Below are 24,333 nucleotides of genomic sequence, written 5' to 3'. Positions count from 1 at the left end.
CTAGCTTAGCCCAGATGCTCACTCAGCCTTAGTTATGTTCTCTTTTCCTCTGCAGCCTCTGAACACATTGTTCATGCACCTCTTTGTGGCCGTGGACGAGTTTTCTACTGGCTGCTGCAAAGAGATAATTCAGTAAGTGGCTGGAGCCCTGCGGACGGTGACTTGGGGGCTTGGCAGCAGCACCATAGACGAGACACATTAGTGCCAAAATGACATGAAAGAGACCATGTGGATACAGTCATCCCTCGAGAGGGACTGGTTCTAGAACTTCTGCGGATACCTAAAGCTGCTGTGCTCAAGGCCCTTATATAAACTGGCACAGTATTTACATAAATTCTACACAATCCTCCTGTATACTTTAAATCAGCGGTCGCCAGCCATTCGGACCTCACAGGCCACCAGTGGTCCACGGACCACTGGTTGGCGACGGCTGCTTTAAATCATCTCTATGTTACTTATAATACCTAATACAATGGAAATGCTTATGTGACTATTGTTATACTATATTGCTTAGGGAGTAATGACAAGGAAAAAAAAGTCTGTACATGTTCAGTACAGATGCAACCATTGTAGGCCTAACTGCATAGTACACGTCAGCAGCAATGTAGCATTTTTAAAAAAATATTTTTGATCTGTGGTTGATTGAATCCACAGCTGTAGAACCTGTGGATATGGAGGGCCTGTAGTTTCAAAGTATCTTTCAAGGACATGACACTCTCTGAGGTGTAGCATTTATGGAATAGCAGTGATATTGCTGAAAGAAAACCACAGGTTAGGACAGTGATGGCGAATCTTTTGAGCTCGGCGTGTCAGCATTTTGAAAAACCCTAACTTAACTCTGGTGCCGTGTCACATATAGAAATTTTTTGATATTTGCAACCATAGTAAAACAAAGAATTATATTTTTGATATTTCTTTTATATATTTAAATGCCATTTAACAAAGAAAAATCAACCAAAAAATGAGTTCGCTTGTCACCTCTGACACGCGTGTCATAGGTTCGCCATCACTGGGTTAGGATGTTCCTAAAGTTTTCCTCAGTCCTATCGTTAGAAATGTTTATTAACATGACAGACTGTAGAAGCATCCTGAATAATAGGACATGCTGAAATATGATCAGTGGGGCTCCCGGGTGACGTGACGTGTCGCCGACAGCCTGCACAGACATTGGGAGCGGGGCTCAGCTTTCAAGTCACAGTTGAAATGCCACACCAGACCTTCCAGATGCCAGGTCAAAGGTTAATATTCGCAGAAATCTGGTGCGCTGCGTGAACGTGGCAGCCTTTATTCTTTCTACCTCCATGGAGCAGAGAGAAAAGGGCTTGGGAGCCCAAGGAAAAGTAGAGAAGAAGAAGAAACTACCTGGAAGATGTTCTTGCCTTGGCAGGCAGGGAGCAAAGGAGGGCAGAGAGAGGTTGGAACACCTCATCCGTTTAGTGAAGGCATTTGTCTCAATCAGGTGCCAGCTGAGGGGATTGCTTGGTTACTAACACTCACCCGCCCTCTCTTTCCCTGGCCAGGTCTGTGTTTAAGGCGGTGCCAGAGCTGCACTTCATCTTTCTCATCGTGCCGGCCTACATGAGCCTCGGTAAGGTCTGCTCGACTACCTCAGCCCCGGTCGGGAACAGGAAATTCATGTTTGAATGGGGCCGTGGTGAATGGGAAATAAGGGTGATCTCCAGGTCCACAATGTACACCATGCCTCTATGCCTATAGCACTTAAAACACCGTTGAGAATGGGAACTACACTGTGTTTGGAAGTTCTAGTTATTCCCTGGTAAAACGAGGCCACATTTCTCTGTCTCTTGTGATTCAGGCACAACTCTGATAACTGTGTTTGACCAAGTGGGGAGCATTCCGAATCTGACCTTTAACGAGGACTTTGCTGTACACATATGTCACAGGCACAGCCATTACCCTCAGCTGCACGTTCGCAAAGCCAGGTAAGGCGGGAGCAGTGCCTTTGGTCACCTAAGCTTTACCCTAACAGTTCCCTTGGGAAGAGTTTTTAAATTGTCAGTTTTACTGTAAGAAGGTACAGCTTGGATTAAATTGTTTTGGAATACCCATGAGCATGACTTCATTTGAAGATGTCCACAGTGCCTCTTGATGACATATTTGTGGAACTAAATGTCTGATGAGACTCATTTGGTGCTATGTGGCCGGCAAAGTTGTAGATTTACTACTTATGGGTTTCTGAAAACACATAGTTTTTTTTGTCCCATGCTGAGTGAAATCACTTTAAAATAAAACAAATCTAAAAATGAATCTGCCTAAAAATAAATACATAAATAAATTAAATTAAAATAAATAAAAATGAATCTACCTATTTGGTTTTCCTAGTAGAGCCCACTTATTTTCTGGCATTCAGTGGATGACGATTCTGTTGACCCCAAAGAGGGGTGTCTTAAGTCGAAGGTCTGTATCATGAGTGGCCCACAAGACATGCCCCCAAGCTCAGCAATCTTAAGGAGAGGGCTATGCCCGAGTCTGTTTGCCAAGGAGGCCTGCAACCCCATCTCCCATCCTGCAAGTGCTCCTGCACTGTGGCCTTACCGTCCTCTCATCAAGAGGTGGGGTCTGTGGCCCTCTTTATCTGGGTCAGATTGTGACTTTTTTTTTTTTTAATCCTCACCCGAGGATATTTTTCCATTGATTTTTAGGGAGAGTGGAAGAGAGAGGGAACGATAGAGAGAAATATCGATGTCAGAACACATCAATAAGAGAGAGGGAAAGATAGAAACACATCAATTGGTTGCCTCCTACACACATCCTGACCAGGGCCCGGGCTGGGGAGAAGCCTGCAACTGAGGTATGTGCCCTTGACCGGAATCAAACCCAGGACCCTTCGGTCTGCATGCTGGCGCTCTATCCACTGAGCCTAACCGGCTAGGGCCAGATTGTGACTTTTTCAACCCATACAGCATGGTGGAAGGGAGGCTCTGTGATTTCTGAGGCTAGGTCTCTTGGGAGTTCTCTTGGGACTCTCATTCTGGAGGGAATGGGGTGTAGACGTCCGACGGCCCTGAGACCAACATGCCGGAAAGGCCACATGCTGCCCTGGGGCCAGTGGGCTGACAGCCATGTGAGGAAGCCAGCAAGGACATCCAGGCAAAGAGAGCCCCCCTGCATCTGCAGCGCAGCCAACATGTGATGGTGGAGCCCTGAGAGACCCAAGGAAGGACTGCCCGGCTGTGTCCCCTCAGAGTTTTGACTCACAAAGTTGTGAGCAAAATAGAAGGGCTGCTTTGAGATGAGAGTGCATATGAAACCATTTCACAAGAGTGGTTGCTTGGCTTTTATCAGTGAAGAATAAATTGGATCTTCTCAGGTCAGCTGTTGTCATACTTGATAAGTGCTCCATTTCTGTAGAAAGTATTGAATTAAAATCTTAAAAACCTGGGACCTACTATTTACCAGGCATGTAGTATTACAGCATAATTGTTAAGACTCTGTAATAATGATGTGAGGTAGATATAGATTCTGATCTTGGTTCTGATACTAACTGATGGGTTCACTTAAAAAAGGAACCGGCCTCCCCAGGCCTCAATTTCCTCTCTGTCAGTGGGTGCAAGCATAGTGCCCACTGGGTTGACTGGGTGAGCTGATGAAAATCAGTTCCTTAGCACACTTCCAATCACCTGTAAATGCTTAAGGAAATTAAATATTGTTATTATTATTACTATTATAATTATGTGCTACCTATTTGGTTTTCCTAGTAGAGCCCACTTATTTTCTGGCATTCAGTGGATGACGATTCTGTTGACCCCAAAGAGGGGTGTCTTAAGTCGAAGGTCTGTATCATGAGTGGCCCACAAGACATGCCCCCAAGCTCAGCAATCTTAAGGAGAGGGCTATGCCCGAGTCTGTTTGCCAAGGAGGGCTGCAACCCCATCTCCCATCCTGCAAGTGCTCCTGCACTGTGGCCTTACCGTCCTCTCATCAAGAGGTGGGGTCTGTGGCCCTCTTTATCTGGGCCAGATTGTGACTTTTTTTTTTTTTAATCCTCACCCGAGGATATTTTTCCATTGATTTTTAGGGAGAGTGGAAGAGAGAGGGAACGATAGAGAGAAATATCGATGTCAGAGAAACACATCAATTGGTTGCCTCCTACACACATCCTGACCAGGGCCTGGGCTGGGGAGAAGCCTGCAACTGAGGTATGTGCCCTTGACCGGAATCAAACCCAGGACCCTTCGGTCTGCATGCTGGCGCTCTATCCACTGAGCCTAACCGGCTAGGGCCAGATTGTGACTTTTTCAACCCATACAGCATGGTGGAAGGGAGGCTCTGTGATTTCTGAGGCTAGGTCTCTTGGGAGTTCTCTTGGGACTCTCATTCTGGAGGGAATGGGGTGTAGACGTCCGACGGCCCTGAGACCAACATGCCGGAAAGGCCACATGCTGCCCTGGGGCCAGTGGGCTGACAGCCATGTGAGGAAGCCAGCAAGGACATCCAGGCAAAGAGAGCCCCCCTGCATCTGCAGCGCAGCCAACATGTGATGGTGGAGCCCTGAGAGACCCAAGGAAGGACTGCCCGGCTGTGTCCCCTCAGAGTTTTGACTCACAAAGTTGTGAGCAAAATAGAAGGGCTGCTTTGAGATGAGAGTGCATATGAAACCATTTCACTAGAGTGGTTGCTTGGCTTTTATCAGTGAAGAATAAATTGGATCTTCTCAGGTCAGCTGTTGTCATACTTGATAAGTGCTCCATTTCTGTAGAAAGTATTGAATTTGAAATCTTAAAAACCTGGGACCTACTATTTACCAGGCATGTAGTATTACAGCATAATTGTTAAGACTCTGTAATAATGATGTGAGGTAGATATAGATTCTGATCTTGGTTCTGATACTAACTGATGGGTTCACTTAAAAAAGGAACTGGCCTCTGAATCTGGTCAGGAAGGTTGAGTCAGAGTTCAGTCAGAGTGACAGAATGAGCAAAGGCATGGAGACAGGAAAGCGCACGGTCTATTACCAGGCAGGTTGGCAGGTACAGCTACTGTTCAATGTATGGGGAGAAAGAGCAGGTTCTGGATAGAAGTACTATAATGGGAAGGCTTTATCTTGGAGCCAGCAGGGAGCACTGAAGAAGAAAGGCATGATATGCTCTCTATGTTACTAGGTAACTGCTTTCCATGTGGTCAGTGGCTTATAGAGGAGGAGCACAGAGCAGCCGGCTGGAATTTAGGCCTTGACAAGTCAAAGAAATCCGGGTGGTGGTGGGGGAATAGATCAGTAAAAATGCAATTTGGATGGAGAAGTTCAAGAATGAAAATGAGTTAATGATAACTCAGGGTTTCGGGGAGCTGCTGTCAGGTTTCATTAGCTGAAAGTAGAAATAATAGCATTAGATGGACAGGAGGGAGTTGGAAATACAGGTCCTCTCATGAGTGAGGATATCATGAGAGAAAAGGAGATTGTCCAGTTGAGGGGGAGATTTTAAAGTGAAAAGTGCAGGATATTGAAAGATGAAAATGAACTGCTACTGATAATAAGAAAGAAAACTGGAAGAGAGGGGAAGGAGTGTGGCAGAAGTCAGACTCTTGAAGTGGCAAACAGTGAAGGGCAATTAAATCATTTGAGTATAAAAGAGAGGCCATTGGATTTGGAAATTTAAAAAGACACAGATGAGTTGAGTAAAAGTGATGGATTTCTAGCCAGACTGATCAAGGAAAAGAAAAAGAAGACAAACCATCAATACCAAGAATAAAAGAGGGGACACCACTCCAGGCTCCACAGACATTAAAGGGTTGGGGAGCGCTGCAACAACTGTATAACTTCAACAATTTAGAGAAAATGGGCTAAATCCTTGAAAAACACCAACTACCAAAACTCATTTAAGATAAATTAATAACTTGGATAATTCCATATCTATTAAAGAGAAGTCAGGTGAACTTGGGATGAGAGAGAGGGTGGCTGCCTGCCTGACACTGGCCTCTCCCCCAGACTGCAGCCCCAACCCCACCTCATCCTAATTTGCTTCTCTTTTTGTCTTATTCTTATGGCTCTGAACTCTGCCTTCCCCAAGGTCTTCCTTCCAAGCTCATCCCCTTGGCTCCTCTGTGCCAGCCTTGCCCACTCAGTGCCCTACTTCTGACCACTTACTTGGTTTGGGGACTCGTCTTGCCCCTCCCCGAAGGGCAGGGTTGGATACTGTTAATTGAATGTCAATGAGCTGAATAGAGGTAAGAAAGTTAAGACAAGGTCATGCTCACTGCTCTTTAGAGAAGTTTGGTGATGAAGGGAAGCAAAAGGAGGGAGGCAGATGTTGAACGTTTTGCACACAATGTAAAGTGATTCCATTTTTACTCTTCCTGTAAAGCATTTACTTTGCATTCTGAGATCCAGACAGCATGTGTCTAAAATAAGATTACCGAGGAGAATAAGTTCAGATACAAGTTAATCACTTAATTTAGAACAAGAAGAAAATTCCTCGTAGAAAATTATTTTTCTTTCTCATTCATAGCTAGTTACTCACATTGTAATTCTCTCTTTATAAAATCCTTCGGGTTAGGATATAAATGCTAATTAATACAAGCCAAACACATTCTGAAGAAAAGGAATTTTGTGAGTGAAATAACATTTTTAATTGGTTTGCTCACACCTTACAAATCCTCCTTTCTGATCTATGAAGTTTCTCTTGTTAGTGTCAGCACAGGTAAATTAGACCCTCCTGCCCTTCAGGAAAGTATAATTTAAGAACATATGATCATGGGGGTAGGGAAGGACGCACCAGGAAAGGATTATGTGCTGTCAGTCAGCATTGTAAATACAGTGGTCCCCTCCCCTTATCCCCGGGGCATACAGTCCAAGACAAAACCCCCTGCCTAAGACCGTGATAGTACAAAATTCTATACTATGTTTTCCTATACATACATACCTATTGTGAAGTTTAATTTATAGAGTAGGCAAGTAAGAGATGACAACAGTAACATAATGAAATAGAGCAGCTGCAACAATATGCTGTAAGAAAAGCTGTGTGAGCGGGGTCTTTCTCTGGCCACCAATCTAATAACTGAAACTAAGTGACTGTCGGACGGGTTAGCGTGTACAGTGTGGATGCGCTGGACCCAGGATGACTCCCATCCGGGGCGGGGCGATTTCATTCTGTTACTCAAAGTTTAAAATTAATGAATTGCTTATTTCTGGAAATTTTCATTTAATATTTTGGGGCCCCAGTTGACTGCAGTTTAACAAACCATGGAAAGCACAGTCACAGATACTAGTAAAGGGTGAGGGGTACCACTGTCACTAAAATGGCTCATTCCTTTTTTGATGACACTGATTAACCAAATTAGGTCAACATCATTACTACTTAAAATAAATGAAATAAAACTTAGGACTTTTAAAACATAAGGTTGGTGGGTTTTAAATACTAACTTTTTACCTCCTAAAGCATCTATTTTTATTAAGCATTTGATGGCCTAATGCTTTTTAGGAATCTACCTAAGCTTGACTTCTGAGCAATTTCATATAAATGGACATTCTGATGCTTACGTCATGAATATCCTCAAGCCTTCAAAAAGAAGGGGTAGAGCAGTTAGGAATTTCACCATCCATCTTTGGGAGTCCTGGTACCCAGCCAATAGAATTGGTTAACAGTGCAGGGGCCTCTAATTGGTCTTGAATATGCTCTGAAGTCACGTAAGGTTTCAAATTCTTTGTAACTTTTTAAAAAATGCCATTTTCCAAGGAGTAGAAGCTAAATTGTTATAAAATTTATTTTATTAAACTAATAAAAATCCATTTTAAAGTGAAATGGAATAAGTTTAGAAATGGTAGATTTGATTTTTTGAAAGACCACTAGAGGTCATAAGAGATCTTGGAAAGAAAAAGGTGCTTTGTTTTGCACATCTAAGAAAAAAATGTGTCAACTGGAGTTTCTCCTTCCCCAAGTTCAAACCGTATTCATGGTAAAAGGTTGGTTTAGCTAAAATATACGGTTGTTTAGCACTACCACTAAATTGGATCTTCTACAAATTATTTTGCTCATTCATTGATTTATTTTTTTTTAAATCCTCACCGTAGGGTACGTTTATTGATTTTAGAGAGAGGGAGAGAGAGAAAGAGAAACATTGATGTGAGAGAGATACATTGATCCTTGCCTCTCACATGCACCCCGACGGGGAACCAAACCCTCAACCTAGGTATGTGCCCTGACTGAGAATCGAACCAGCAACCTTTCAGTGTATGGGACGACGCTCCAACGAACTGAGCCACACTGGCCAGGGCCATTCATTGATTTCTTAAAATATACATATGCGCATACTCACTCAGGCTTGAAGAAATACGATATTCATGGCATTTAAAGTGATATCAGAAGCACTTCTTCAATGCTACACTTTTAAGTCTAGCTAATGAAATGCAAATCCTCTCTGGATGTGCAAAATACCATCAGATAGGAGAGAGGAGGCCCTGCCAATATTCTGAATGCAAAGATGGCCTGCTGCTGCTGCTGCAGCTGCTGTCATAGTCCTTCAGTGTGAACCTTCTATCTGTGAATTTGCAACGGTTTCTTTGCTGGCAAGAATGCGTGCACCTCCTGCACTGGAGGGAGGGTTGCCTGTAGGTTTTCCTCCAGGGTTGTAATTATACAGCAGAGTGGACAGGATGCTGAGGCGTTGAAGCAATCTTGGTCTGCCTGTCACTGAGAGACTGTGCCAGCCACCTGGGGAAGGTCTGTGGAGTCCAGGCAGCACAGTGCTCCTGCAAGCCCCGCTAACTGTCACAGTGGGAATGACGAGTGAGTGTGTTCTTTCCTGTCCCTACCTCCCAGGGAGCCAGTGAGAGCCATCAGGTCCCCGTCACTGTTCACCTGGCCTTCTCCTGGCTTTAAGGGACCTCCATACCCCAAGCGAGGTATGGTATCCTTGAGAGGCTGTTGATTTTCTTAAGCTTTGGATTTTTACTCCATTTTCATCTGGCATGTTTCTCAGAGTCTGACGGACATTTAGCTGCCTGACCAATCAATTAGTCTCTACTCTATGGGATGGGCCTTTTGTTTCCTCCAAACAAGTTAAAATGAAATCTCCTCTAACGGATTACGTTAACCAGCACATGGTTGCCTCCTCCAAGCCTTGTCCTGAACGGAAGAAATAAGGAATGCCGCTTTTCACTCAGAGAGTGGTGCCATTCCCATTGTACTTGATGCTGGTGAACTGCGGCCTTCCACAGTCACCAGTCATCACTGCTGACACGCTGCGCCTCAGGTGAGGGGCACCTGGCTCTCCTGTGCGGAAGGAATTCACAGGAAGCCCTGGCTCTGCTCCTGATGGCAGGCGGTGCTCACTGCGGAGCTGACGGATGGATTGTTTTTGGTAGCCAGGGTGCTTTGTTTCTGTGGGGCTAGACTTTGTCATGTGCCATTTGAGACTCTGTGAGGCTGATGTCATCCTTTATCATTAGCACTGGGGGCTGATGCAAGATCATAAATTATCAATTACCCCAAGGAATGCATTTAGCAGAACAAGTTCCTCGGTACCCATTTTGGGGAAGGGCTAAGAGAGAGAATCTTTAGAATGCCACAATTTAGGTGATTCCTCTTATTTTTTCCAGAAGAACTAGTATTGAGGTATGATTATGGATAACTTTGTTAATGGGCTATTGAGGGCTTATGATTAGTCTTACAGCTCTGGGTCTCTCTGAACTTTTATTCCTGATTTTTATATCCATGGGTTAATATTTTTGTGTGCATCATATAGATAAGGCCCTGTACACAGTTTGTTTTGGAGTTCCCTGGGTTGTAGCAGTCTTGATCAACTCAAAGTGAAAATTATTAAAATATTGGGTTATTTCCCCATAATTTAAAATAATTGTCTCTTTACTAAATATTGATGCAGATTCTCATAATGTTTGAACATGGATTTGTTGGCTATTCTCTCTTAGAATCTTTTTAAAAAGCTAATATCATCCAGGACTCATTACAGAGTAAAGCCACTTCTGTTAGCATCCTTTTTTTTGTTATTAATCTTCACCCAAGGATATTTTCCATTGATTTTTAGAGTGATGGGGGGAGGAGAGACAGAGAGAGGGAAACATCGATGTGAGAGAGACACATCGATTGGTTGCCTCCAGCAGGCACCCGACTGGGGGCCAGGGATTGAGCCTGCAACTGAGGTACATGCCCTTGAGCAGAATTGAACCCAAGACCCTGAGGCTGATGCTCTAGCCACTGAGTCACTGTTAGCACCCTTTCGGCAGGTTGCTAAGTGGGGAAGCAAGTGGTTTCTGGAACGCAGTGGAGCTCTTTCAGCTGAGGTCCTGGGTGCTCAGGTAGTCAGTTGACAGTGATTCCTGGCACGGAACAGGGGTGTGTGAAGTCTCCCAGGAGCAAACGCTGCTGGGGGCTTACTGCCTGCCAGAGACTGAACTTGAGGGTGTCAAGTTCACCCTTGCATCACCACATTGTATCTTCCCCTCTATCCTTGCCCCTGTCCCTTTTGTAGATGCATAATGTTGAAGTGACTGGGCAGGTTTCTCAGCAAGTGGAGTCAGAGGCTGAGTGGAAGGGCTGTGGAGCTGCCAGCGTGGGGCTGTGGGCTCATTCCCAGATACGCCCTCTCAGGCCATATTTCTCCACCTGAAAAGCAGGCTTAGCTAGGGCACTTCAGTGCATGCGGAACACTGGACAAAGTCCTGGCATATGATAAGGATCCCATCCATGTTGGCCATCGTTGTTGCACCTGCACTGCAGGCTACAGTGCATGCAGATGTGAAATGTAAGCAAAGCCAGACACTGGTTAAAGTGGTAAGGACAGATTTTAATCAGTAATAACTATTGCCACAGGGAAAAGAGTTCAACATAAACTGAATTCAACTTCAATTTGTACAGAGGTGAGTAGGAGTTTTAAATGGAGAAGGAGGAGTCGATAGGGGCCCAATAGGATCAGGGAAGGGAAAAATTATATAAAGTGGGAAGGGGGGCTGCCCTAGCTGGTTTGGCTCAGTGAGTAGAGCGTCGGCCTGCGGACTGAAGGGTCCTGGGTTCAATTCTGGCCAAGGGCACATGCCTGGGTTGCGGGCTCGATCCCCAGTGTGGGGCGTGCAGGAGGCAGCTAATCAATGATTCTCTCATCATTGATGTTTCTCTCTCTCCCTCTCCCTTCCTCTGTGAAATCAATAAAAATATATTTAAAAATTTTTTTAAAAAATAAAGTGAGACACATTTATAATACCTTAACCAATAAAGAAATTAAAGATAAAAAAAATAAAGTGGGAAGGGGGGATTGGTCCAAGTGGAAACCATCTGAGTTTGCTAACTGGCACTTATTGAAGTTAGACTCCCCACTCCCACAGAGACAGGGGTCCTATCCACAGGTGTCAGCTGGAACAAGCAGGACATTCTTTGGCGGCCTTAAGCATTCTCCAGGAGACACTTTAAGGGGGGCTAGGGTCATCCTAGGGAGGTAGCCATAAGGTTTTAGAAAATACGTTAGTGTTTATTCAGGTCTTTACAAGCCAAGGTTGAGGCCTGTTGAGAAGAGGGCTCAGAGTGTCCTGGCCAGAGTTGGGTCAAGGAGAGTCATCATCACAGAGCAACCAACACAGAACTCTCCCTTGTCCCCAAAGAGCATGTTCCTGAGCTGGGAACATGACCTGCATTGATGTTAACACCAGACGTGGTCAATGAGTACCCAGTGGTGACCCTGTCATTGGGTTTCTAGGACAGAAGGCTGGAGGGTGTGAGGTGTAGGTGAGCCTTGAAAGATGCTGGAATTTGGAATAAGTGAGGGGTCAAAGTGCTGGAGAGGAAAGGAGGCGGAAGGAGGGAGGATGGTGAGGTCCTCTTCTAAGAACAATGAATAGATCAACTTGTTTCATTGTTGGTACTGAGGATGGAAAGATGGAGGCATCAAAAATGAGGCTCAGGGCTCTAGTTCATCTGAGAAATAGTGGAGACTGGCAAAAGCTTTTGAGTAAGGGAGTGAGTGAGGTGAAGAAAGTGGGATTTTAAGCAGATTAGTGATAGTGGATGGAATGGATGAGTTTATTCCTACCATGGCCAAGGGGAAGCTAGTGCAATAACTCAAGCTTTTGTAGTGATAACCTCTTCCATGCATTAATCAATGTTCTACAACTGTTCTTATTGACCCTTCCTGCCTAAGTAATAATAGTGTTAATGATAATAACCTGTTATTATTATCTTAACATTTACTGTCTTTATGACAGGTGAAAAAACTGTGACATGGGTTAAGTGACTTGCCCAAGGTCACAGCTGTTAAATCCAGACGAAGGCACTCTAGCTTCCCAGCCCAGACTGTGACCCCACACTGTATGGTTTATTCTCCAATCTTTTCAAAAGCGCTCCATAAGCCTTTGACACATTTATTATAAGGCGTTAGTACAGTGGTTCTCAACCTGTGGGTCGCGACCCCTTTGGCGGTTGAACGACCCTTTCACAGGGGTCGCCTAAGACCATCTTGCATATCAGATATTTACATTACAATTCATAACAGTAGCAACATGACAGTTATGAAGTAGCAACGAAAATAATTTTATGGTTGGGTCACAACATGAGGAACTGTATTTAAAGGGTCAGAAGGTTGAGAACCACTGCCTTAGTACATCCCAGCCAAAGGTGACATATGCACAAAAATAGATGGGCAGGAGGTCAAGAACTACTTTAAAAAAAAATGAGTGCAGGGCTAAAATAGTTCGTGAAATGGTCATGTGTATCCTAAAAACACGGTTGGTGTTTGTTTCTGGTTCCCTATTTTCCACTCACCACTAGAGAATCCTGATGCCCTGGCATGTGGAAGGAGATGGTTGGGTGACATCATACCCAGGTTGATAGTATAACAAGCCAATATCCTGGTTGCCTGGATAAGGACCTCCTGCTGTCTCTCCTTCCAGGAAGTGTTGATAAGAGGTTGTATTTTTCCTTCTTGTGCCGTGGTCTGTTGACTGGCTCTCTCTTTAGCTCTCGGGTATTATAGGGCAGAGACCTAGTTTTTCAAATATGTATTTCTTCCGTCAAGATGCTTATTATTGATGAAAAACCATCATTCTTCCAAAAGTTAAGCCTGTGTCACAAGAGGTAAAGGTTTCATCCCGGGAGTGGGGTGGAGATTTTTATCCCGAGTGCACTGGGTGTTCCAGTTTAAAGCCTTTAGATTTGGGGGGTGGAGCTGTGGCAGGATGGGGGGATTTTTTTCCAGCAAAGGTTGGAGGAGCTGTGGCAGGGCTGGCTGGATGATCCATAGTGTTGATCTCTTGCCCTTGAGCCAAAGTCTCTCAACTGTTTGTGCTTCTTGCTGCCAGTTTTCAAAAGGAATGCCGATTTAAAGGAAGATTTTTGAAGTGCATTGTTGGCTTAGTGTAGCATGTGATGACTGGGTCCAGATCAGCTGACCCGAGTTCTTAGCATAGCTCTGCTGCCACCTGTTTCTATGGTCTCAGGCAAAGCATTCCATCATCCCCATGAGCCTTGCTCTCCTCCATCTGAGGAGTGAATATGGTGCCCACCTCCTGCGGTTGCCATGATAATCTGGAGAAAGCCCTGAGCTTTATATACATACTAATCGCTCCATAGGTGGAGCTGCTATTTATATCCAGGAGAACATGTAGAAGATAAAGTGGGATAATGAAGATGCCATAGTAAAGAAATGAATGGGAGGAGGTTAGTAGCCAAATGAGATACATACAAAAAAAATAATGCAAATGTGTATATTTTTAACAAGAAAAGTATCAGGATAAAAGTATAAGAACATCCTAGAGAATAAAATAGAACACTAAATATAACTAAGAATGTACAAAAAAGGAAAGAATGTTAAATATGGCAGCAAAATGGGTCTAAGGCTAGCATCACTATGCTGCCATAAATCTGGTTCTTGGGTCCTCCCTCTACCACACACACACACACACACACACACACACACACACACACACACACATTGGTTGTCAAGGTCACTGTAGAAGGTCCTGAGAATGGATGATGAGCAGAACTTCATTGCCTTTAAATCAGCATTTCCCCCTCCATGTGAAGTGGAATTCTTTTGGGGGGAGGAAGAGGATTCTGGGGACAATGCCATAGAAGTAGTGTTCTTTGGAAAACATTTGGGCAATGCTATTCCCAGCATCTTGTCCTTTGGCTCATGACGAGCTGCTCTACCTTTCACAGCCAAACATGCTGAGTGTGTTCGCTCTGCTGGAGGTTTCTACCCCCAGGTCTCAACATAGCTTCCTCTCCTTCTCCTCATTCAGGTCCCAACTCTGACGTCCCTCCTCAGAGAGGTAGGTCTTCCCTGACCACTCGACCCCATCACTCTCCACCCAAAGCACTATCATTGTTGACATGTGTGAAGTGCTGTGTTTGTTACATTTTCATCATCTGTTTCTCCTATTAGAATGGAAGTTCATTTCACCTGCATGTTGTTGTATTCCTGGCATTTAGAACAGGGTCTGGCACACAGGTACTCCTTTTTAAGAAAGAACACTGAACCTAAGTCTTTCTGTTAAACAGGGTGGAAGATCATGATGACCTCATGCCAATATTTTTGCAACATGACACAATTCTGAGAGCAACTTATGGCGAATACTTTCTGGCTGAACTAATAGAGGCCCAAGACAAGGAGAATCATGCTGTCGTGTGTGAGGTTGGTGATCAATCCACCTAGGGATACGCTTAGTGACAGAAATGGGAGAAATAAGCGTTGCTGTTCCAGGTTTCGCCAGGCACTCCTGGAGCTGTCATACCCTCCTCCTCCTCCATGCCCTTCCAGGTGGCATGCCACGCCAGCTTCCGGGCTGTGGCATCACACCTCTTCCCGTGTTAATTGGCTTTAGGATTTTAGGTTTTTGTGAGGTCCTTCCAGATGCCCAGGCTGCTGTGGATTCTTTGCTCTGTCTCTAGAGGTAGGGGTGAAAATTAGGGTGAGGGGAGAAGATCCTCCAGTAGTATGTAGGGGGGATTTCTTTTCTTCTTTTTTTTTTAGGCGTCTTTTTTTCAAATATACTTTTATTGATTTCAGAGAAGAACGGAGAGGGAGAGAAAGATAGAAACATCAATGATGAGAGAATCATTGACTGGCTGCCTCCTGCACGCCCCCTACTGGGGATCAAGCCTGCAACCTGGGCATGTGCCCTGATGGGGAATTGAACCATGACCTCCTGGTTCATAGGTCGAGGCTCAACCACTGAGGCATGCCAGTTGGGCCGGGGGGAGGGGATTTCTGAGACCCTAAGTTCCCAGAGGCCAGACGTTAGAAACCAGTATCCTACAGGCAGATGCATTTTGTTTGACTTGGAAAATAATTTTTAACTTTTTATTTTAACAATCTTTCACACTTAAAGAAAACTTATAAGTACCCCAATTCCATAAATGTTAACATTTTACCACATTTTCTGTATTATTCTCTTTGCTTGCTCTTTTTCTGTGTCTATCTACGGATACATATATATTGCATATATATTATGTATTTTTTATAAACCATTTAAGCATAAGATACAGACGTAATTCCCCTTCACCACTAAACACTTCAGCGTACATTTCCTCAAAACAAGGATGTTGTCTTCTGTAACTAGCACAGTGGTTGAGTCAAGCTCAATCCTGTTATCTGACCACAGACCTTGCTCAGATTTTACTGATAGTCCCCATGATGCCCTTCAGAGCAGATGGAAATGCAGATCATTCAATGAGCTCACGTGTCACGTGTCTTCAGTCTCTTGTAATCGGGAACAGTGTCCCAGTCTGTCTGTCTGTCATGACAATGACAGTTTTGAAAAGCACAGGTCAGTTATTTGGGGGAATATCTCTCAATTTGAATTTGTCCAGTGTTTTCCCATGATGTGATTTAGGTTATTATGACTAAATTTGTTGTATTAATGGCTAACATTTAAAAATTAGGAAAGTGTCTATAACAATTTGAATGGGTAGCTTTTCTGGAAAAATCACAAGGCCTGCCTGTTGGGTCTGCTCTTCTGCAGGGCCCCAGTGTTTGTAGCTCTGGAGCAGCTCTCACTGCAGGCAGTCCTGGTGCCCGCCAGCCCAGCACTGTCCCCACTGCACCCTGGGGCTTCATGACCCCTCAAGGTGTCTTCCCCACTTTGTACCAGCCTTGCCCTGTGACCCCATCACTTGGGATATGCCTTACAAGTGTCCTGATTCTGCAGTGTCTATCCAGGAGGGCTTTACTGAGAGCAGAGGTAGGGATGGGAATTTAAAAAGATGAAACCCACACCCTCAGCTGTGCCAGCTGTAGACCTAGAAGTCCACACCCAAGGAAAGGGTGAGAAGGACAAAAAAAGAGAACGAACAATATTTGACCTTTATTTTAAAAAGAAAGACTTTGTGCCAGTTTATTGAAAAGCATTCAAAGGTAGGGATTTAGCAGTTTTACTTCTAGGATGATTTGTTTAGGGATTCATTATTCTTCATACACTCACTTCTCATTATTTGACAAAACTGTAAAAACTATTTAAAGAATATTACTTTTCTTAAAAAACATATAATCAAAAGTTCTCTTATTTTGATAATATGATGAATTTGAGGCTTTTGATAATATGATCAGTGATTCTCAAGCGTGGTGTTTACGACAATCACCACAGAAGCTTTTTAGAATACCATGCCAAAGAACTTGTATCTAGCATGTATAAAGAACTACAACAGGAATAAAGAGATAAATAATCCAAGCCAAAATGTGGGCAAAGAATTTGAATAGACATTTCTCTGAAAAAGATAGCCAAAGGCCAATAAGCCTGTGAAATGTTCAACATCATTGGTCAGTAGGAAAATGCAAATCGAAACCACAACAAGATGCCACTTTATACCTGCTAGGATGGTTATAATAAAAGGGGACAGTAACAAGTGTGGGTAAAGATGTGGAGAAATTGTAACCCTCATATATTGCTAGTGGGGTTATAAAATGGTATAGCCACTTTGGAAAACAGTTTGGCATTTTCTCAAAAATTAAATATATCTCTGGCCAGGTGTCTCAGTTGGTTGAGTGTCATCCCAGACACCAAGTTTGCAGGTTCGATTCCTGGTCAGGGCACATACCTTGGTTGCAAGTTTGATCCCTGGTTGAGGTATGTACAGGAGGCAACCAATTGATGTTTCTCTTTCCCTAAAAAAAAACCACAACAAAAAACAAACAAACAGAAACATTCTCAGGTTAGGATTAAAAACAATTTTTAAGTTAAATATAGAAATACTATTTGACCCAGCAGTTCCACCCCTAGAATTAAAAACACACATACACAATAACACGTACAGAATTGTTTGTAGCAGCATTATTCAAAACTAGAGGCCCGGTGCACAAAAATTTGTGCACTCGGTGGTTCCCTCAGCCCAGCCTGTGCCCTCTCGCAGTCTGGGACCCCTCGGGGGATGTCCACCTGCTGGCTTAGGCCCACTCCCTGGGGGATCGGGCCTAAGCTGGCAGTCAGATATCCATCTAGCAGCCCGGGAGCCCTTGGGGGATGTCCACTTGCCAGTGGGGAGTAGGCCTAAGCAGCAGTCGGACATCCTTAGTGCTGCTGAGGAGGCGGGAGAGGCTCCCGCCACCACCGCTGTGCTGGCAGCCATCAGCCGTCAGCCTGGCTTGTGGCTGAGCAGAGCTACCCCTGTGGGAGCGCATTGACCACCAGGGGGCAGCTCCTGCATTGAGCATCTGCCCCCTGGTGGTCAGTGTGTGTCATAGTGACCAATCATTCCCAGTCATTCTGCTGTTAGGGTCAATTTGCATATTACCCTTTTATTATATAGGATAGAGGCCTGGTGCACGGGTGGGGGCTGGCTGATTTGCCCTGAAGGGTGTCCCAGATCAGGGTGGGGGTCCTTCTGGGATGCCTGGCCAGCCTGGGTGAGGGGCTCAGGGCCATTTTCAGGCTGGCCACACCCCCTTCAGGGTGGGGGTCCCCACTCGGGTGCCTGGCCAGTCTCAGTGAGGGGCTGATGGCTGTTTTCAGGCTGGCCAAGCCCCCCAGCGGGGAACCTCACCTCATGGGGGTATGGCCAGCCTGGGTGAGTGGCTGATGGCTGTTTTCAGGCTGGCCACACCCCCTTCAGGGTGGGGGTCCCCACTGGGGTGCCTGGCCAGCCTGGGTGAGGGGCTGATGGCCGTTTTCAGGCTGGCCATGCCCCCCAGTGACCCAAGCTTCCAGCCTCTCCTTTTTTTCTTTTTTTTTTTCTGGGATTTATTTATCTTCTATAATTGAAACTTTGTAGCCTTGAGCGTAGCCCAGGGCCAGCCAGGGCAGGCAGGAAGCTTGGCTTCCTCCATCGCTGGGGGCAACCCAAGCCTCCTGCTCACTCCAGCTCCCTGGCCGCCGCCATTTTAGTTGAATTAATTTGCTTACTCGCTCCTGATTGGCTGGTGGGCATGGCTTGTGGGTGTGGCTTGAGCATAGTGGAGGGATGGTTAATTTGCATGTTTCTCACTTATTATATAGGATAGCCAAAAAGTAGAAATAGCTCAAATGTTCATCTACTGATGAATGGATATACACCCAGAAGTGGGAGTGTTAGGTCATATAGTAACTCTACTTTTAATTTTTTGAGAAACCTCCCTACTGTTTTCTATAGTGGCTGTACCAGTTTACATTCCTACCAACAGCACGCCAGGGTTTCTTTTTCTCCATATTCTTGCCAACAGTTGTTATCCTTTATCTTTTTGATGATAGCTGTTCTAACAGGTGTGAGGTGATATCTCCTTGTAATTTTGATTTGCATTTCTCTGATGACTAATGATGTTGAGCATTTTTTCATGTACCTGATGGCCATTTGTATGTGTTCCTGATCTTAGAGGAAAATCTTTTAACCACTCAGGGTTGAGTATGATGCTCTCTGTGAGCTTGTTATGTATGGCCTTCATTGTGCTGACACGTGTTTCTTCTATACCCCATTTTTTGAGCATTTCTATCATGAAAGGATGTTGCATTTTGTCAAATGATTTATCTGCTTCTATTGATATAATATGATTTTTGTCTTTAATATCTATTAATTAATGTGGTGCAGCACATTTGTTGATGTGTGTATGTTGAACCAGCCAAGGAAATTTTATCCAAGGAAAAATTCTGATTGGTCATGGTATATGATTCTTCTAATGTGCTATTGAATTTGGCTTGCTAATATATTGTTGAGAGTTTTTGCAACTATAGTCATTGTGGATATTGGTCTGTAGTTTTCTTTTCTGGTAGTGTCTGATTTGGGTATAAGGATATTTATTGCTGGACTCATAAAATGAATTTGGGAGTGTACCCTCCCCTTCAGTTTTTTTGAAAGAGTTTAAGAAAGATTGATTTTAATTCTTAAAATATTTAGTAGAAATCATCAGTGAATCTATCTGATCTGGGGCTTTTTGTTGTTGGGAGGTTTTTGATTATTAATTCAATCTCATTTTTTATTGGTCTGTTCATATTTTCTATTGGTCTGTCTAATTTTTTACCATATAATTATTCATAGTAGTCCCTTGTGATCCTTTGTATTTTTGTTACTGGTTATAATATATCCTCTTTCATTTCTGATTTTATTTGAGTCTTCTATTTTCCTTATTCTAGCTAAAGGTTTGTCGATAAAGGTTTATTTATCTTTTTAAAGAACCAGTTCTTAGTTTACTGATCTTTTCTGATCATGTTTCTAGTCTTTATTTCATTGTTCCTGCTCTGCTTTTTGTTATTCCCTTAATTCTGCTAACTTTGGGCTTAATTCAATCTTCTTTTCCTCATTCCTTGAGTTGTACAATTAGGTTGCTTATTCGTGATCTCTCTTTTTTTCTTGCTGTGACATTTATTGCTATAAACTTAGCTCTTAGAACTGCTTTTTCAGCATCCCTTAGGTTTGGTATATTGTTTCCCATTTTTGTTTGAAGATGTTTTTTATTTCTCTTTTGAGTTATTACTTAACCTCTTAGTTGTTTAGGAGTGCTTTTAAATATTCACGTGTTTGTGAATTTTTCAGTTTTCCTAATGTTACTGATTTTTAGTTTCACAACATGTGGTTAGAAAAGATACGTGGTATGATTTCATCTTCTTAAATTTGTTAAGACTTGTTTTGTGACCTAATGTATAATCTGTCCTGGAGAATGTTTCATGTGTGCTTGAGGAGACTGTGTATTCTGCTGCTGTTGGATGGAATGTTCTGTATATTTATGTTAGGTTCATTTGATCTAAAGTATCAATCTAGTCCAATGTTTCCTTGTTGATTTTCTGTCTGGATGGTCTACCCAATGTTTGGGGTATTAAAGTTTCCTTCTATTCTTGTATTGTCTGTTTTTCCCTTCATATCCTTTAGTATTTGCTTAATATATTTAAGTAGCCTGATATGTTGGATACATATATCTATATCTATATCTATATCTGTATCTATATCTATATCTGTAAATATATGTATATATACACATATATGTGTGTGTATATATATATGCTTATATTTATATTTATGATTGTTATATCTTCTTCATGAATTGAACCCTTTATAATTATATAATGACCTTCTTTGTTTCTTGTTACCATTTTTGGCTTAGAGTCTATTTTCTCTGATATAAGTACCCCTGCTTTCTTTTGGTGTCCACTTGCATGGAATATCATTTTCCCCCCTCTCTCTCCACTTTAGTATTAGAACTGAAGTGAGTCTTTTGTAGGCAGCATATAGTTGGGTCTTGCTTTCTTATTGATCCAGCCACTCTATATCTTTTGATTGGAGAATATAATCCATTTACATTTAGAGTAATTATTGATAGGTAAGGAGTTATTGTTTTCTTTTTTGTAGTACCCTGTTCCTTTCATTATCTCTTTCTGCCATCTTTTATTAATTATTTATTTCCTGTAGTGTTATGCTTATATTCTTTTTTGTTTATATTTTGGGGATCTACTGCAGGTTTTTGCTTTGTTGTTACAATGAGGCTTACATAAAATTTTATTCATGTAGTAGTCTATTTTATGCTGATAACAACTTACCTTCGATCACATACAAAAATTTTACCCTTTTTTTTCAATGTCACTATTTACCTTTTTTAATATTGTGTATTTATTAATAAATTATAGATATTTTATTTTTAATACTTTTGGACTTTAATCTTTATACTAGAGTTAAGTGTTTAGCATTCCACCATATTACAGTATTAGAGAGTTCTGAATTTGACTATATACTTACCTTTATCAGTGTGTTGTATATTTTCGTATGTTCTCATGTTCAGTTTAAAGAACTCCTTTCAATATTTCTTGTATGGTAGGTCTAGTGGTGATGAACTCCCTCAGCTTTTGTTTGTCTGGGAAAGTCTTTATCTACCTTTCATTTTGGAAGGATAGCAGTGCTGGGCAAAGTGTTCTTGGTTGGCAGGGTTTTATTCCAGCACTTTGAATATATCATTCATGCTCTCTTGCCCTGTAAGGTTTCTGCTAAGATAGCCTTAAAATAAATTGCAGCTTCTTGTCTCTTGGTACTTTTAAAAAATATATATATTTTATTGATTTTTTACAGAGAGAAAGGGAGAGGGATAGAGAGTTAGAAACATCGATGAGAGAGAAACATCGATCAGCTGCCTCCTGCACACCTCCCACTGAGGATGTGCCTGCAACCAAGGTACATGCCCTTGACCGGAATCGAACCTGGGACCCTTAGTCCGCAGGCCGACACTCTATCCACTGAGCCAAACCGGTTAGGGCGTCTCTTGCTACTTTTAAGATTCTCTATTTGTTTTTTATTTTTTACAGTTTTATTAAATGTGCCTTGGAGGGGATCTTTTTAAGTTGACTTTGGTGACTTAGGACTTTTATGAACTTTGATATACAAATCTCTCCCTAGATTTAAGATGTTCTCAGCTCTTCTTAAATAAGCTTTCTGTCTCCCTTTCCCCCTTTCTCCTTCTGGAAATACAATGATTTGCAAATTGATCTTTTTGATAATATTCCTAGATCATGTAGACTTTTCCCTCTCTTTTTCATTCTTCTTTGTTTTCCTATGACTGGATAATTTCAAAGATCCTATCTTTGATCTCACTGATTACTTCTACTTGATCAAGTCTTGTGTTGATGCTCTCTATTACATTTTGTTTTGTTTCATTCATTGTATTATTCAGCACCAAAATTTCTTTTCAATTTTTTATGATTTCTGTCTCTTTATTAAACTTCTCAATGTGTGTGTGTGTGTGTGTGTGTGTGTGTGTGCATTGTTTCTCTAATTTCCTTAAACTGTCTTTCTGTGCTTTCATGTAGTTCATTAAGTTTCTTTAAAATAGCTATTTTTAGTTCTTGATATGATAAATCAGAGATCTCCATCTCTTTGAGTTGGGTTACTGTATTTATTTCCTTGCATATTTCCTTGCTTTTTAAATGTTCCTTGGAATTTTGTGTTACTGGCTTCACTTTTGAAGTAGCAATCATCTCCATCATAAGTGAAATATCTCCATTAGCCCTACAAGGAATTCTGAGGCTTTCTTGTATATCCTGTGAATACATCTGCTCCATGCTACTTGCTTTCTCTTGTGGCAGAATTTGTAAGCGCATATGTAGTCTCTGAATCTTGAGAAGCAGCAGACTGAGTACAGACAGCTTCTTTTCCCAAAGATGGCACTACAACTCAAGTTTGTGGTCTCTCTCTGGCCCACTGCTTTAACTGATTTTCTGCATGTGCTCATTAGCCATCTGCCAAAGCCTGCTCATGCTGCTGCTGGAAACATGCAAGGGAGCTAGCCATGGGGGTAGGGTGGTATATGGGCGAGGCACACAGAGAGCGGGGAGTGCTCATGGCCAGTTGGAGGGATTCATGGGTGAGACATTACCAGTAGGTCATGGGTGGACTTCTGGGTAGAATTTGCAACATATTTATGGTCTGTGTGTCTTTAATGTTCTCCAAGAGTTCTATCTGCTGTTTTCCTAGACTCTTTTCACCCACCGTACCCCACCCCAGTTTTGGAGCCCCTGATTTAGTACGCTGAATGGGGTGAAGATAAATGAATCCCTTAGGAAGCATTCACACAGCTGGGAATGCCGGTATTTGTTCATATGCTATCCCTCTCCCCGCCCCAAGGAAGATCTATCTTGGCACTAATCTGTGTCTCCTTGGTGATGGGTGACATGGTTAAAGTCAGACTGTTTCTTTTACCCACTCTAGTGTATCCAAATTCAATGAAGTCCCGGAAGTTCTCTAGAAACATGTCCTTTCACAAAGACTCTCTCCTCTGCGAGTGATTAAGTCAGTGGCTCCCAGACCACACCAAGAGGTGCTGGAGCCAGTTCATAGGCCACGCATGGTCCATAGCCAGGGCTTATGACTGTCTGCCTATTTCCTGATGCACAGGTAGGCAAGACTCCTTCCAGGTCCGTTGCCTATGGTACTGGATTTCATAGGCACTTTTGTTCATGGGTAGATGCTGAATATTTGCTGTTGAATTGGGGGACAAAATGATGGATATCTTTAAACTGCCTTGATGCTGACATCACTCTGGAGAAGGCTTTTAATTTTTTGCTTCCAAGGTGCTAGCTTCAACCTTAATCACTTGAGTTAGTGCTCCTAAAGAGCGGCTGCAGTGGGAAGACGCTCACATTCGTTCTTTCTCTAGTTGTATGTTACACATTTTTATTGTGTGTAAACATCAGAGGAAAGTTACAGGCTTAAAATTGCAATCCCAACCCTGCAAAGGACCCTTTGGTGTGTCTAGAGGGCCAATCTCCAAGAGGTCGTGCTGCCTCAGATATCAGAAGCTTTGTGTTCTTTGGAGATGAGACCACAGACTCAGTCTCAAATGGGAAGGCAGAAACAGGACCCCTCAATAGGGAGGAAACCATTTTAGGATATGGGAGCAGATCTTCAGTCTGTACCAAGCTGTATCCAGGGAATTAAGCCTCTTCAGGTTCAAAATCAGTGCTGTCACTGTCCTCCCACCTGTCTTCCTGTGTCATTCTCCCAATCACCTAGACTTCCTCAGGTTGGCCCTTAGGCAGTGGTATGCTGGAATTAGCTCTCTCTCTGGCTTACAAGAGCCAATTGTGAAGTCTTTAGTTGTTTTTTAAAAAATTTTATCTTATTGTTTAAAATATTACAGATAGTAGTACATATGTCTCTCCCCCCCCCGCCCCATTGACCTTCCCTCGGCCTCCCCTATCCCCAGTCTCTTGCGTCCATTGGTTATGCTTATATGCATGCATACAAGTCCTTCGGTTGATCTCTTACCTCCCCCCACAACTCTCCCCAGCCTTCCCGCTGTAGTTTGATAGTCTGTTCAAAACTGCCTGGTACTGGCACCCGAACAGACATATAGACCAGTGGAACAGAACAGAGAACCCAGAAATCAACACAAGCCAGTATGCTCAATTAATATTTGACAAAGGAGGCAAGAGCATACAATGGAGACAAGACAGTCTCTTCAATAAATGGTGTTGGAAAAACTGGACAG

General features: G+C 42.9%; 1 protein-coding gene across 1 annotated transcript in view; it reads left to right on the top strand.

Annotated features, from left to right (window-relative positions):
• The window catches only part of CFAP61 (cilia and flagella associated protein 61), a 267,633-nt gene that overhangs the window by 20,255 nt on the left and 223,045 nt on the right, over positions 1–24,333 (top strand). The window contains exons 4-7 of the mRNA XM_005865983.2: positions 56–132; positions 1,521–1,588; positions 1,817–1,943; positions 14,463–14,595. Of these exons, the coding sequence (XP_005866045.1) occupies positions 56–132; positions 1,521–1,588; positions 1,817–1,943; positions 14,463–14,595 (405 nt within the window). The remainder of the gene's footprint in view (positions 1–55; positions 133–1,520; positions 1,589–1,816; positions 1,944–14,462; positions 14,596–24,333) is intronic.

The sequence above is a fragment of the Myotis brandtii genome, unplaced genomic scaffold (assembly GCF_000412655.1).
Source record: "Myotis brandtii unplaced genomic scaffold, ASM41265v1 scaffold217, whole genome shotgun sequence".
Lineage (NCBI taxonomy): Eukaryota > Metazoa > Chordata > Mammalia > Chiroptera > Vespertilionidae > Myotis > Myotis brandtii.
Note: the sequence above shows the minus strand (reverse complement) of the source record. Positions and strands in the feature narration are given on the sequence as shown.